At 40.9% G+C, this 16,407-nt stretch overlaps 1 protein-coding gene across 1 annotated transcript in view; it reads right to left on the bottom strand.

Moving 5' to 3' along the window:
• RAPGEF5 (Rap guanine nucleotide exchange factor 5) overlaps window positions 1–16,407 on the bottom strand; it is a 997,318-nt gene that overhangs the window by 113,038 nt on the left and 867,873 nt on the right. The window contains exon 15 of the mRNA XM_086941717.1: window positions 7,993–8,023. Within this exon, the coding sequence (XP_086797843.1) occupies window positions 7,993–8,023 (31 nt within the window). The remainder of the gene's footprint in view (window positions 1–7,992; window positions 8,024–16,407) is intronic.

Raw genomic sequence — 16,407 nt, 5'->3', positions numbered from 1 at the left:
TACTTCTTGATAAGAGAAGTTAACCACAGAAAAGTCTAACACTTCTATGGAAACTGGGCCTACTCTCCACCCAGATCCAATGTCCATAACATACACTATAATAAGTGCAAGCAGTAACTTCACCAGACACATAAAACCAAACACCTTGAAGTGGCCAGTCCTACTCCATTAAACAAACCTGACCTCATAAATTTACTTAAAGCAACAAGACAATCAAGATACAGCAGCAGAACAGAGCAGGAGTTTTACAGAGCCCTTTAACAAAGTGAAAAGGAACATCACCCACATCACAAAGGCTCCATCGACACCTGTCATGTGGTTGTCTACTGGAAACTCGGCTCAAACTTTTGATTTAACATTGGAAGAGAAAATCCAAACTAGGAATTAGGACATTAGACAGTCAAAAAGCAGCAGAGCCCTGAAATCCAGGTCACGTACCAAACATCATTTGAATTCTTGAAGTTACATATGTATGTATCTATGTATGTTTGTATCTCTTGGCCTATGCAGAGTACGAACACAGCTCGACAGCAGCAGAGCACTGAGCACAGGGCATGGGCCTTGGAAAGAGACAATTATAGAGGACGTTCAAGAGCAGACTGTTGGGTTATGGGTATTGCTCCTTGAAGAGGTGTGTTCAACATTGGAGGATGTGACATCTGCTCTCTAGATGATGTTCACAAGCTTGCACTACTACAATCTATGGCCAAGAACAATGCCTTAAAAGGGGATTTTAACCAGTGGGGTGATTCTCCTGAGAACAAACTGTTACAGATTTCACAGATTTATAATAGAATGCAGAATCTTAGGGCTTCATCTGAACGGTGAAAGGTTTCACACATTTGCAGATGCCTGGGTTCTAGATGACTTAAGGTTGATTATGCAGTGCCCTAAAATTCTGAAGAAGAAATTCCTAAGCTATCTTCAGGGTAATGTTGAACCCCACACTGCAACATCACTAATAAAATCGCTCACTGAGATATACAGTTACTACTGAGACCTGTGTTATCTGAATGACTTCTATGTACATACTGACTCTTCACCCTTTGTAGTTAACTACAAATATTAACATTGGTTGATACTATTTGCAGTGCAGTAAAACTGAAAAAAAATTGATCGTAAGCAATATGAAAATACGAATTTTTGAATGACCATCAATCAGATTTCAAATCCCTGATGGTGACAGAAACTTTCAAACAGCAGAGAGAGAATCGCATCATGATTGATGGAGACCACCAGGTACTTCTTGATGCTTCATCAACCTGCACTGTGCTAGATTATGGCATTCTACTAACATTGAGGCTGACAAAATTAGGGAAGCTGAAACACTATCTTAGAAGAATGTGTTCCCTCCATCTCAGTCATAGTCTAGCGTCAGGATTTGGCTTGTTGAGTCATCCCATCAACAGGTGTTAAAAGTAGTTCTACAATAACCTCCATCTTTACCTCTGCAATTTTACTCACAGATGTTACATGTTGTGCAGATGAATAACTACTTTTATTTTAAACTGAATGTGGAAATACTCAGGTTTATAGAACTAAAATGAATCGCAATCTACCTGCAAAAGATTTGAGTGAGAGGTTCCAATGTTTCGATGTGGTGAAACATAATGCAGGAAGCAGGAAATTCAAGGACAAGCTTTGGTATATCGCTAAACTATCCATTAAATGTTGTGAACTATGTACAACATTGCAACTGTGTGTTCTGTGTGTCTTACTATAGCATTATGACCCACTGCTGAGATTTATACCAGTTGTCATAGACTGTGAACCCAAGGGGCCTGAAAGGCAGGCGGCAAGGGCATACATCAGGACAGAGGGCTTTTAGCAACCACTATAGGCTGGTGTAGAAATGCTACAAGAATTTTTCACTCACCGAGGGTAGAATGTTGTAAATTCAAAATGAATAAATAGAAAGAAACATTTGAATGTTGAGCAGAAGGCCAAAACAGAACATTATTTGCCCAGAGCCGCTCCATTATGTTCAATCCAATGCTCAACATTCCTGTGTTCTCAGACTTTTTTATTCACCATTAACAACATACCAGATCACTGGTCAACACAAGATTGTCCTATTATAATATGATCAACACCTAATTTCCTTCATATTCCCCGCCACAGCCACATAATCCAACACCTCCGATAATTCCACTGGCTCCCAGTCAACAAGAGAATCACCTTCAAGCTCCTCACCCACAGCTACAAAGCTATCCAAGTAGCAGGACCAGCATATCTGAACCAACCTCACATTTCACGTACCTGCCAGACAACACCGATCCGCCCAACTTGACCTGGCCACCGTCCCACGGATTCACAAGACCAGAACTGGAGGAAGATCCTTCTCTTACCTCGACACCAAGACCAGGAACACCCTGCCCCTCCACATCTGGCAATCCCCCGCTGACACAAATTAGAAAGGATCTCAAGATCTTGCTCTTTGATTGAACCTCCACACCTAGACGGATCAGTAGCCCTACCCCACCACCCTCCTCCCAGCACCTTGAGACCCTCACGGGTGAGTAGTCACACTTTACAAACTCTTATTTGATTTATTTAGTTCCCAAGCAACAAATCCAAAGTCCTCTGCATCATTTCAAAGACAAACATAGTTGTCTGCAGAGTCTGACCATCAGACTGTTTAAATCAAAACATGCACCTGGCATAAATGCAGAATATTACCATTTGGCAGTTAAAACAACAAAACAGAGGGGCCTGTCTTTAGAAATACTCTTCAATTCTGTAGGGGTGATATTGTCTGAATATGCAACCAAATGACTTACCCCTTTAGAAAATGTTATAAAATTGAACTATTTTATCATGCCTTCTACTGAGAATTGGTAGCTTAAGACATAGATATGGAGTAGAGCCTGGAAGAACATGACACCTAAGATTTGCCTCACTGTCACCATGTGACCCCAAAAGCTAAAGCTAATAACCAACTTGTCAATTACCCCACAATCCTCTCTCTTCCTAATGGAGAACTTTGGGGCACTCAATTTAACTTTCGGATTTTAAATGTTACTCGATTTAGCAAACATATTAACATTGATGTAACAACATCTTTGCACCACTTATGTTTCTCAAAGCACTATGGAGGTGCTGCAAGGCAAGATGTTTGATCTCTACAGCGATGGAGCAAGGATTCGCAAGTTAAGCGACTTGCTTGTATCATGAACCTCGAATAACGTTAATAAAATAACCAACATGTTCATTTTACTAATTCTGCACATTTTTCATTATACGGGTGTCCAAGAGACGCTTGCTTATGTGTTTATTAATTTTAATATGCTTACACAATAAAATGGCCGCTGCCTGGCAGGAATTTAGACTGCGCAAGCGTCGGTCATACCCATGTGACGTGACGTATTCAATGTCTTGGCGGGAAAATAATTGTGCATGTGCAATAAATCTAAGATGGCTGCTCTGTGTTCTCACATGCTCTAAGCTTGCATTGCCGCTTTCGCAAAGCTGTCCGTTCGGCATAATCAATAATGCTATAGTTATTATGAAGTAATGGGTGTAGTATAGAAACTCATGGTATACAGTGTAATCATTCATTAATGTGTTCTAAATTGTTTTCTCTTGCTTTTCAAGCATCGTATCCTTTGGGCCTGGGAGGTGCTTACTACTCCATTTTGGAAGTCCCTACTGCGCAGGTCTCGTTGCGGAGGGAAAAGAACTCTGCAGTAGTGGAACCCAGCCAGCTGGCAGCCACAGCCAAGATGCTCCTGGGAACCTGACCTGCGACCTAGCTGAACGAAGCTGAACTGCACTACAAATGCAACAAATGTATATGAATATTGTATTCACTATTGTTATACGAAAGACATACGTCATGAAAACCTGGAATTTGAGGGGCGGGTACAGAAATTGAATATTAAGCCTGAGAAAGTACAAAATTTAGATGGTGTGATGACCTAACCTCCTCTTTTGTCCAATCAAAATTGGGGATCCTTACACTTGCAACATTGGGGAGTGGTACACTGACCTGAGAAATAGTATAACTAGAGTAGGTTTAGCTAGAGAAATTGAACAACTTGTCCGAATAGCTGACCTGTCACTGACACAACACACTCTATAGGTGACTAATACAGAGAGCTGCGGAGCACTCTGTTGGGAGGTTCGAGAAACCCATTTCGGGGTTTTGACAAATTGGAAGTGCTGGCGAAGCACTTTGCTGGGTGGTTCGAGAACCCCATCGGGGTTATTGGCAGATTCCTTGCAGAGAGGGAGTAGCGCAGGCATTGCAACCGAAGCTGCGGGTGTTGGTCGTACCCTTTGGTGAACCCGGTCCTGATCCAAATTCTGGGGTTATCCTGTCCTGACTGTCCATGAGCTGTACCTGCTTGCCTACTGGCACTTAAGTCCTTGAGGGTTCCTCCCCGTCTTTTCCAACTGACCCATGGCCAGGGTTGGTCTTCACTCTATCTTAGGTAAATATAAAGTCTGTGTGGGTGATTGCTTATCTATATTTGCATTTCTAATTCTCGAATATTGCCAAGCGTAATTGCATATGTTCCTCTTTTTACCCTGTCCCTTGATGAATGGGATTTTTATGCATTACTTGTCTATTAGCCTGTACCACTTTTCGACCTACCTTTAGTTAATGCTAAATCGTTTCTATTTTAGTATATGTTCCTTATCTTACCCTCCCTTTATGAGATAAGCTGAATGTAATAGTATGTTCCAATCTTACCTACCCTATAGTATAGAGCTAAATTGAATCTCGAATTTAAAGTCTTTAACTGCTATAAAGTCTCTTGGATATAGCATGTTATTTTCTTTACCCTCCTTTAAGCAATGTTGTGAAAGATTGTTATTCTAAATAAAGCATGTTCCTTGTAGTACCATCCCTTATTCAAAATTCTTAAATGCTTAGCATAATCTATCTTTTGCATAGCTATACGCTTTTTATGATCTTGATTCTAGATAACTTAATATGTTTTAATCTGATACTCATGACATATGAGGATGATGATTAGATAAAGTTTTGAACCTACCCAGAGTCTGTGGGCATTTCATTTATTCAATTGTTGTAAATGTTCTTGACCATCTGATTTATAACTCAACTCCCTGATCCTAGGTGATTAGGTTCCTAGTGTCTACATTGCTAGGTTATAGATATAGGAATCAGAAGTATAGAGAATCTCAAATAATACTGATAGTAGAGCGTGAGTTACCCAAAGTGAATGTTAAGGTGTGTAATTAAAATGATGGGCCCAGGTGAGTATTAGTAAAAATATCCTAGCCGGGTGACGTGTGCGCTCTATCACTGCAAATACATACAGGGATAAAAAAAAAGACACTGGCAGGCAGGTGGATTAGGGAATTCCAGAATAGTGCACATGTAGTAAAATGTCCCAAATTATCAAAGCTTAGGTTGCATCAGTCTGGCACAAGCTTATCCTTCTGTTAACAAAAGAGTGCACTATTAGTGTATTTTATTTGCAATCGTGAGCAGATAACTAGTAGAGACTTCTTAAAGACGGGTTAGAAACAACTGATTCTTTTGCATGGTTCAACTTTTGACTCGGTTTACAAAGAAAGCTTTAGGGTCACCGACACTGAGCACTCACAACTTTTGTCTTCTAATGGAAATGCCCTGCGGGTGACATTGGAACAGCACATGACTGTGATATAGATCACGTTACCCACGTATGCCAGCTACCTTTGTCACTTTTCTCTAAAATAAGTGCAGATGTAGAAGGTGTTGGTGTTCACACCCTCAATATGGCCAACATCAGCTAACCACGTTCAAAGATTTCTTTGCAGTTCTTAACGTACATCTCTACTAAGTCAAGCGTGCAGCAGAAATACTTTTAAGTTCCTTGCCTCGGTGACATCTAAAACATTGCACTCTGTAACCTCCAATTTGGTTTGCTGTAAGTATTGGGAAACCCACTGCGTAAGCGTGGGAAAGTTTAACCACTTGTTAAACAAACCATCTAATTTGTGTTTATCCTTGCTGGAAACCATATGTTCTCCAGACTGTCTGGGTACACAAGGTTAAAGAGATACTAAAAATATATCTGCAAGCTCGTGGGAAATATTCCACCACAATACATGCTGCTACTGTGAGAAAGTAATAAATGTGCTAGACCATTTTTCATTTACTTCTCAAACAGAACATCATAGATGGAAATGTAGGAACACTTATTTCACTTCTCGGCAAGGGGAGGAAAGGAGCTGCATGTTCCCCATCTAGATGAATCAGTTGTGTTTTTTACAGCAATAAAACCCAGGCTAGACCCAATTTCTACAATATCAGAAGTTAAAATTATCCACCATGTGATACTTTAATTTGCAAAGTCTCAAGGATGCACATGTTTGCGAGCACTGTTTGAATTGTATCCGGTAATCTATAAATTACACAAATATATTTACACATAATGTATTAACTGAAAGAAGTAATGTATACACACAGGCATAGACAGACACAAACATGTAAAAAAAGGCCAAGTGCCAAAATTATAACAAATAACATTTAGAAAAAAAGTGAATGGAAGTGTGAATGAGCTAAAATGGTGGCATTTGTAATCCAATTCCTTTTACTTTAAACTATTGCAATCTGACCTAGCACATGGCAGTCTATTACCTCATTGAACATGGTTAATCCTACTATCATTGATACATGTTTCTCAAGGAGTGTATCAAATCCCATAGAAAGACTGCCTCCATCCTTCATCCGGAATATTAAATAGATGATCATTTGATATAGATGAAAATTCTGCAAAACATCTGGGAGCTCCCAATATACCTTGAGCAACCAATTCTAATGCTACTTACTGCACATAAATCCTATTATAGCAAACCAAAGTTTACTAGGCATTGTTATTACCTAAATTATAGAAACCAAATAAGCATTACAATAAATCACACATCTACCATAAGTCCCCAAACCATCGCATCTTCACTAAACTTGGTGTAAATTTATGACACGCTGTCTTTTAATTGATCAGTGATAAAAACCATGCTGGAAGGGTAATGCCTCAAATATTGCCTGCTCAAGTAGACCAATACTGTGTCAAAAGTTTAAAAATCCAAATCGGGCCTGTGAACAGGTTTTTGCAATAGACCCAGAACCCTGAGAATACAAGGTCCGACAGTGTGGAATACCAACAGTCTATCCCCGAGAGCCGAGCCTGAACTGTTGAGACTCACATGTTCACCTAATCCTCTAAACTCTCGGGGGCATGCTCCAGAATATCAGCTATGCGTACTGTCCATACGTAATTCGACATGACCGCCTTCTCATTGCCTTTTGTCAAATTATACAGTGTTCCTACCCCTTCTGTGCTCTCACATAAGATAAAACATAGCACTATATAAAGATCCAGAAATTAATGAATATCACTTTTTTCTTACTTGCATAGGATTCTTGAATTTTAACACTCAATGTGGTAGGATGGTAATTTCAATAGGATAACATCAAAATGGTGGTATTATTTAAGTAGGGTGAGATATTTTCCCCTAAACAAAATGTAACTAAAGGGGTGACGCGAGACACATTTTTGCCAGAAACTCTTAGCTCATCTTTATGTATGGTGCATCAGCTGCTGAAAAATAATCCTACAGATGGAAAAGGAGGAGGGCAGTTCGGTTTAGTGTGACTTTCGCTGCAGCTTTTAGCTTTCAAAGTTTTTAAGGAAAGCTAAGATGGACATGCAGGGGTGATGTCTCCACTACAAGGGTGGACGTGGTGGGCTGAGGGGGATGGGATGTGGAAGGCTGCAGTGCTTCCAGAAAACCACAAGGGCCTGCCTCTTCAGAGACGTATGTGGGACAACTCTCTGATGTATTACACTGCTAGTCCTTGTACTACTGTTTGTATCAACTTTGAAAAAAAAAATACTTTAAAAAAAGGTAAAAAAACAAAGACATGGGCATCAGCAGGGACAGCCCTATGTAATAATGATAAGCAATTTACTGACAGAACGTGATTAGAATACAGTTCAGCAGCACAAAACACATGTGTATGCAAGAGTGAATTACCTTTCTGTGTGGCGAATATTCATCTACAGTGCTGAAAAATAAAGCATAACACACATTAGTCCACCTGTGTAGAAAGAAGGCATCACTATGCAGATGTGTATTTCATATCACAGAGACATATCGTGCAAATCAGCGGGAGGAACTGCCTTTGAAAATGCTCTCAGGTGCACTAGGTAAGACTGGACATATTGGTTTGTGAAAGAGAAATATCAAGGCTGGTCATGTCTCAAGTCAAGCATGAACCCACACACCTGCTACACAATTTAGTGGGTGCCTGGTGCTCAAAATAGATTGGTTTCATTCAGGGAGACTCGAGACGAAATATATTGACGAGAAAGGAGCATTTTTCTTTCTGCTCGCCAATTCATTTACTGTCTACACGTGAACCACTCTACTGGGCTGTGACAGCCTTGTGCAGGAGGGACACCCATCAGAACCTGCTTAGTGAATAATTGATTTTAAGCACTAAAACTCGCCCCGCGCAAATCATAAAAAAATAAAATGTATGAACAGCATGATAGCTTTATTTATGCTTGATTAACGTGTATGGTGCACGAAAAACAAACACATGAGAAATTTCCGGTTCAGCTTTTATATACCTTTTCATCTTTTTTTCCAATGATTTCAATTTCTGCAAGTGTATTCGTGTCGTTTTTTACAGTCTTTCGACACTACCCATTTCATTTAGCTCATTGGCAATACTATGTGTTATTGATGTTCGAGTACAACAGAATGAAATTTCGAAATACATAAGGGAAGAAAAGGTATGACTAAAGATACAATTCTATGAAGGCAACAGACAATAGATTTAATTGTCTCAGACCTCTTTATTTATATCCCAATCGCGTATTTGCTGAAGGCTTTCACAATAATGCTCCATTAAGGGCACACCACACATCAAACACACAGGGCTCTATAATACCACAAATGGATGAATATTTTCTGCTGCTGGAAAAGACATGGATATATTGCATAGTCTACATACATTTAATTTCGTAAACATATTTAAGCAACAAGTACTCAGTCAATATATTTTTTATTTTTATTTCAATATTAGACTGACACATTACAATAAATAGAAATCACGAATGAGACAGATACATCCACATTTACCATAAATATGCTATAACGTGGGCACCAACAGACATGTGCACATATAAATGTAAAAGATTACAAAATAGACTTACCAAGGTACATCTTGCAAAAAATTCCTTTGAACATTAAAGCAAGAATTTGTAGAGGGAAGAAAGAGTTTGGGTTCGGGTGAAAGAGTTAGGGAACTTTATGTGTAAACACAATCCAATGTCTTCTAACAATTCATTAGTATCAATGCATGCCAGGCGTAAATAATTTAAAAAGGGACTATAATTGTCTTTAGAATGGAATATATGTTTTGGGAGGGTGTTATGGCTCCCAGTTAAAAGAAAATTGTCTTTACTGAGGAAAATTAATGCTTTGGAAAATGTTCTGTAGATTATGGACAATGACCAAAATCAGTCCTCGCAAAAATCCTCAAAGCAGCCCACACTGCATGTAGTTGGAAACAGAAAATCGTCCTGGGGGCTTTTAATGGTTGGGCCATGGCAGACCACACAACACTGAAAGGAGCGACTCAACCTGCAGTTTACCTGGAATTGTAAGAGTGGCAGGATGGTCTGTCCACCCTTGTGGAAAAAGTCAAACAATATTGCAAGACCTGCCTGTGAGTAATCGACCAGCTGGGTGAGAGTGAAGGAAAGGGTAGGGGTTTAACACAATTTAATTAAGCTCAGACAAGGCTAAGATCCAGGCGCTTGCAAACCGAGGTGAGTTAGTATGGCCTGCTTCAAATTACCTTCTGCTCACCAATAGTTCCAAACTGCTGGGGTCAGAGGTCGGTAGCTGCAATTGCATTTCAGTAAAATAACACAATACCCAAACAAGGTTATTCATAAAAGGTACGTTAGTTAGCCATAACCCAAGGAGGAGGAAATTAACTATTAAATATAATATTTTAGAATTTTATTTTAAAGTCTATGAAATACCTGGTAATGTGGAAGTCTAAGGTGGAGCATTAACCACTCCGAATAACACAAGCTAGAAATATATGGTAATTACCAACATTTGTCTTTAACTGGGATGGTGTCTACTTGGATGAACGGTTTGGTACTGTCTAACTAGTTCTCACTTTCTAGTTATTCTGGCTGTCAGCAGTAACTGAATGGTGCTCTATAAACTTGGATTGCCTTTAAAATAAACATGAGAGACTCCTAACACTTTGGCTGGGCGAAGGTGTCTCTGGGTAGCAAATTTAAGGCAATACATAAGTTGCTAGTTTAGGAATTCTGATCCACCATACCTTAATTGACCCCTTGCATTCCCGCAGCACAGTGGTAGTGCAGCCACATTCAATGGGCTATGGCCAGCTGATTATTCGTGGTCACTGGACAAATGATTTCATGTCAAACTTGTGTTCGTATGCTGGTCTCTTCTGTGCAGTTCTCTCCTCTCAGCTACTGCAATTTTTATGAATATCTCTCAAGACTAGATAAAGGAACAAGGCTGCTCGCTCGATGAAAGCATAAGTGTCTCTCTAGCCCAAAGACATGAAGAGAGCTATCTATCTCAACATCTCTCTCAACATTGGCAAACTGATATGGTCTCCAAGTATATACAAAAGCTCTTCTCTATAAGGAATCCGAATTCTAAGATGGTAAATGTCAGAAGTGCAAAATCTGGCCACATTTCTGGGGATGTCTGACACAATGATTTATGTACTTCTCAAGGCTTAAAGAGCTAACAGGGGATGCATATTCCAGACTACTTTACTTTTCTCTGACATTTCCATAAACTTTTGGCGTCATGCCAATGCCACTCAAAAGATATTCTCTATCTACAATAGGCTTCTTTTTTCTCCTGTTTCTTTGCATTGCATCTATCCATAACACCCCAATCGTTTTTGGTGATGTCACTCACAACATGGAGATCTACAACACATGCTCTTCACTTGCCCACTTGTACATTCTTTCTGGAAACAAGTATGGAATCAAATCAATGCCATTTTTAACACCTTTGTAACTTTGTCATCCTCTAACGTCTTCTTCTATAGTTTATCTAGTGATTGGAAATATTTCTCACCTCACATAAAAAATGTTGGCCTTCTATTAACAGTTGCATATCACCAACTCACTAGAAATTGGAAGGATTTTTCCAAACTGTCCTTCCAAGCTTGGTGCTATGCGGTTTGTTATAACCACAGACTTGGCAAAGCATACATTCATCCTATTTCACTTGCTATTAAACATTCTGTTTTATGGAGTCCCATTAAAATGTTTTAGTCATGCTAAATCTTCGCTTAACCATCATCCTTTGAGAGATGAGGTTTCCAAACCCCCTTAATGTTCACATTTTGCTTTCACAGCTAATGTATCAATTTTCGTGACCTTATATTTTTTTAATTATTTATAAAGGTGTATTGTATTATTGTTATATTTCTCTCGAATTGGATCTTGGAGATTTTTATCCAGGGGCGTAGCTAGAGCTTGTGGCGCCCGGGGCTACCCCTCAGATTGCCGCCCCATTGGCGGTCATTAAGCCAAATGAAAAAGTGTCCAACAAACCAAAGGTGCAGTGATAAGGGTGCAGAACGTGAAAAACATTATTCAAAAGTGAAGATAAAAATCAATAGGTTTGCACGCTATTCACACTTTTATTCTTTCTTTGCGTGCAACCTATCCAATTAAAAAAGCTAAGGCTGGCTGCTAAACATGCATACATTGGTTCATCTTGGTAATGGTATGCATGTTTAGCAGCCAGCCTTAGCTTTTTAATTGGATAGGTTGCCCGCAAAGAAAGAATAAAAGTGTGAATAGCGTGCAAACCTATTTTTATTCTCTTAATTATTTTCACTCACAGTGTGAATGTTATTGGAGTGGACGTATTATAAGTTGATATATACGCCATTTTTTCTGTGCATTTACATAGACTGTTGTAATTGGGATGGATATTTTATAAAATAGGCAAATGAATGTGATACGCTCTACCCCAAACACAAAGGATAGGGGAGAAAGTTGCCAGCCCTGACTCCACCTGTCGTCCTCGCCATGTGGGGCAACTGAAGCCTAGGTCCGTCATGGTGTGGAGAGGAAGGAGCTGCGCCATCCGTGAAGCGCAAGCGAGGGGTATATATTGGCCCCGCAAGGTGAAGAGTTGCGCCACCGCAGCTGCAGGAGCCCCCTGGTGTGCAAAGAGACACGAGAGCTCCCATGACTGACCACAAAGGGCGACAACGACACTGCTCCACTGATGACGCAGCCAATGTGAAGACTCTGAATGGCTGGCTGAAACCCTGCAGCGATGACCGTGTGAAGAGCCCTATGGGAATGGGATCACTTCCAGGAGCGTGAGGTGAGGCAGGGCAGTAACACCACCGTGGGCAGAAGAGAGCCATGCTTCCATATGCCCTCTAGTGAGAGCCTGCATGCACATTTTAAATACTGGTGTGGTGCATGTCAGCAGCTGCTAGCATATGTGCATGCATGGCATATAAGGGAGTCAGTTGCAGGAGGCCAAAATAGAGCAGCAGGGCAGGCTCTGGACACTAATGGGAATTGAATTGAACTACAGTGACCATCCACCCTCCTACAGAAAGAGCGCCTTAGCTGCCTGTCTCATCGGCCATCGCCATCCAGCCTAAAGCACAGCCCATCAGCTGCACCATGTTACTCCACCCCCACCCCCACCTGAGAGAAAAGGTACTGCACTGTCTAGTCTTTCATTTTGTCAACAGACAGCTATACAAAAGGAGGGGGCACACGCACACGAGCAGCTTCTAGGCCATGATCATCACCTACTCTCAACTTCTTCAGGGTTGAAAAAGAGCACATGGCTTTGTTAGTTACAAAAGGTGCACAAAAGAAAGCATAGACTGCATGTAAATCCCCAACAAGTTATTTCTAGAAGGGCCCACCTTACTGCATTGTTTTCGTTTCTAACCAAGTTACTTGTAACCTTGACACCGTTTTATTTGCTCAGTAGTTTCACACCTGGCATTGTTACGTTTTATTTTCCTTCTCAAAGGCAAACCATTCCCTCTTTGAATAATCAGCCTACATATATCTATCTTGTACCTGTTGCATTGCCTGACCAATGACAATTCAAACTCTTTTGTCTGCTTCCCACAAATTGTATTTTGCCCATTATTGTACTAATAATGCCGCATGTGCTACGTTGAAATGACGCACAATGTACAGAGCTCTCAAGTTTCCCAGATCCATATGTGAGTAGCTCCTCCAGTCGTGGTTTATGCTTTGCATTCTTGGACTTGTGGTCCTGACTTTACCATGAGCTAAACAGGACTACAATCCTGTAGACCGAAAGTCTATCAGACTTGAGTGTTTTCCATAACATCATAGCTGAAAACTATATTGAATAACCTTATTGGTCTTCATAATGCTTAATCCATAAGAGTTTGTTTCTTAATCACATTTGAAGACCAATCCAATAAATAAACTACGAACTGCCAAAATTCACTTTTCATTTATAGACAGTCAAAAATGTCTAATTCTCAAAAAGTTTCCTATGAGTAAGTATTGCCTTTTCCTGGTAATTCAGAAGTTAGACCTAAATCAATAGTAAAACACAACTGCTCACTGAAAAAGCTACGCAAATTATGCCCAATGTAATTAAATGTTGATCTTTGCAAAGGTATCACCGGATACAGAGTTCCACTAATGGTCAGCTCATTTTCCAATTTGATACAGATCAGTTCATCACAGTGCAGGTTAGATCTTGGCTGTTTCTTTCATTTGAAAAAGCTCAAAACATATAACATGGTTAATCTGTAATATCTTCAGGTTCTATGTTTTATTCTAAAGGAAACTAGGCAAAATTGTTAAGGAGCAGATTTCAAGTAACGGAAGTCACTGCGGTCTCACTGAGGGCAAGTGCCAACATCCTGACTGTGAATGCTTACATTGTTAGATTAGATTCGTTTTGATTAGTTTAGATTAGATTATTTGTTGTCTTCTTTCAGTGCTTGATCTCCATCCACACAAGTTAGAGTGGAATAACATAAAAAAAATAATTAAAAACAATGTGGGATTCTATTTCGGTGCAAATGATATACAGCACTGAGCACAGAGATAGTCTGTTAACTTCAGCGTCGGCTGCAGGCCTCGTCAGTCTGAGACTATGAACTCCGGCAGTCAGAGCATTGAGAATGTGCAGACAGATTCATCATGAAGGAATCTGGTGCTGGCTGCGGTGCAATCATTGTCCGTCCACCTGAATGATTACAATCATTGTAATCATTCAGGTGGACCGTGTGGACCGGACAGTTCTTTATTTCATTTCATTCTTCTCTCTCTCACCTGCTGAATTTATTAGTTGTGTGCCACTGCTGCCCAGCGCCCGGCGCAGCCACAGACAGTAAAAAAGCAACAGGCTGGCTGCAGCATGACCATGCACGACGCACAACAATGATGGTGGTCAGTGGTCTCAGTCTCTCCACGCACTCCGTCTCCGACAGCAGGACGACGGGCGGGGCGATGAGCGCGCACTTGCGCAGCGCGTAACGCGCCGTCACACTGGCTGGCTATGGTGCGGCGAGGGCTGGACCAACGGTCCTTACAGGGCCGTCATTGGTTGCTGCTGATTGACGGCCCTGAGAGGACTAGTGTAGTGTGTGTGTGCACTCGATGCTGGGAGGTGGCGGGCCCCCAACAACGGTCGGTGAAGTCTGTCGAACCGATTATTTAATCCCAGGCTGCTGCACAATTCAATTTTATTTCAAGCGCCGCCACGGTCACAGGGCCCAGGGCCACCGCGGCCGCAACGGGCCTCGGCTCGGCCTCCGCTCCAGTCAGTGACAGTCAGAGTGACAGTGACAGTGTGTGAGTGTCGGGCTAGCCCGCGCCGCGCATTGCTTTTAATTGAATACAGTAAAGATCTCCTTTTATCACGCTGTATGTTCTTTATTGGGTCTGTCATAAAGTCGTTTTTGCACTACAGTTTTCTTTCCGATAACACTACATTCCTGTAAAGGACATTTGGTGCACTAAATGCTTCGGTACTTAGCCAGGATTGGAATCAGCGAATGCGTGTAACAGAATTCAGGGGCATGACAACAACAGGTGCACAGGCGAGAGCGGGGCCCACTTGCACTGGGACTTTTAATTGAGATATACCCGCCTCAATAAAGGTGCCGCCTGGGGCGGACTGCCCCCCACCCCCCCCCCCCTAGCTACGCGGCTGTTTTTATCACAACATTGTTCTTTTACTTCTATTCCCTCCATTTCTCTGCACCTTCATTTTTAATCTCTGTATTAATTTTAATGCATTACTATATCTGCATTTGTTTTGACCTAATAAAGTTCTTCTAAACTAAAAAGAAAAAAAATAGAAGTAGTTGAACATAGATATTATTTTGATAATTACAATTTGACCAGAGTAAAACATCACATTCGGGAAGTGGTAGGAATTACAGAGCGCACAAAAGAGAACTCTCTTATATCAAGAGAGAAGGGGAATATGTCAGTGCCTTTGTTATGTTGTGCTTTCCTTTATTAATTACATATTGCTTTAAGGCTCGCTCTAGAGCGTGGCACCTTGTAGAATGTCTATTACTGTTCTTGCATTCTTGTTCCACTAAGGGTCAGTTGAAGCTTTCCTCTGCAGCTGTGAGTTGTGCTTCCTGGCTCCACCTGTTTTATCATTTATCTCAATAAACCATATGAGATACAACAGCCTCCTTCTCTACTTTACAATTGGCGACGATCGGGATCGACACCCTGCAACCTAAAACCTCGGATTTATTTTTTTTCTCTTTTTCATCGTTTACAAGGAAAAAAAAAAGAGAATCGCTTTGCAAAGAATTTAATTTTATTCTACTATCACCTGAGCCATCTACATTTCAACGGAACAGATTCAAAGGCTGGTTCGTATGTTTTGCTTTACCTTAAAGAAGATTTACTAACTTGCAGGCTCCGGTTGGTCGCGCATGCCGGCATCTTTCAATCGAGTAGCCGGGTTCCAAGCATCATCTGACTACGCGCGACCAACACGGAATGCCTTACGTCAATCACGCGCACCTGGGTAATCGCGTGATGACACAATCGCGCTAGGTCACGTTGCGTGACCCTGCGTGGCGGCCATTTTGGGTTGGTCGAAAGAATCTCGGAAGACTCAATTACCGAGGCTCAGTCACCGAGGCAGTTTAAAAAAAAAAAAAAAAAAGAAAACGAACTTTATTGAACCAGCGCTAATCCATCTTTGGCTCACTCCTTGGAATAACGTTTCTATCTACCAAGGAGGATAAAGATAAACAGGTGAGACTGTCGGGGCACTTGCTAATTATTAATCAACCAAGTGTTGTGTTTTAAAAGGGATTACTGCACAAAATCCTTGCATTGTTTATATACATATATGAATTCTGGG

The sequence above is a fragment of the Lissotriton vulgaris genome, chromosome 10 (genome assembly GCF_964263255.1).
Source record: "Lissotriton vulgaris chromosome 10, aLisVul1.2, whole genome shotgun sequence".
NCBI classification, from domain to species: domain Eukaryota; kingdom Metazoa; phylum Chordata; class Amphibia; order Caudata; family Salamandridae; genus Lissotriton; species Lissotriton vulgaris.
Note: the sequence above shows the minus strand (reverse complement) of the source record. Positions and strands in the feature narration are given on the sequence as shown.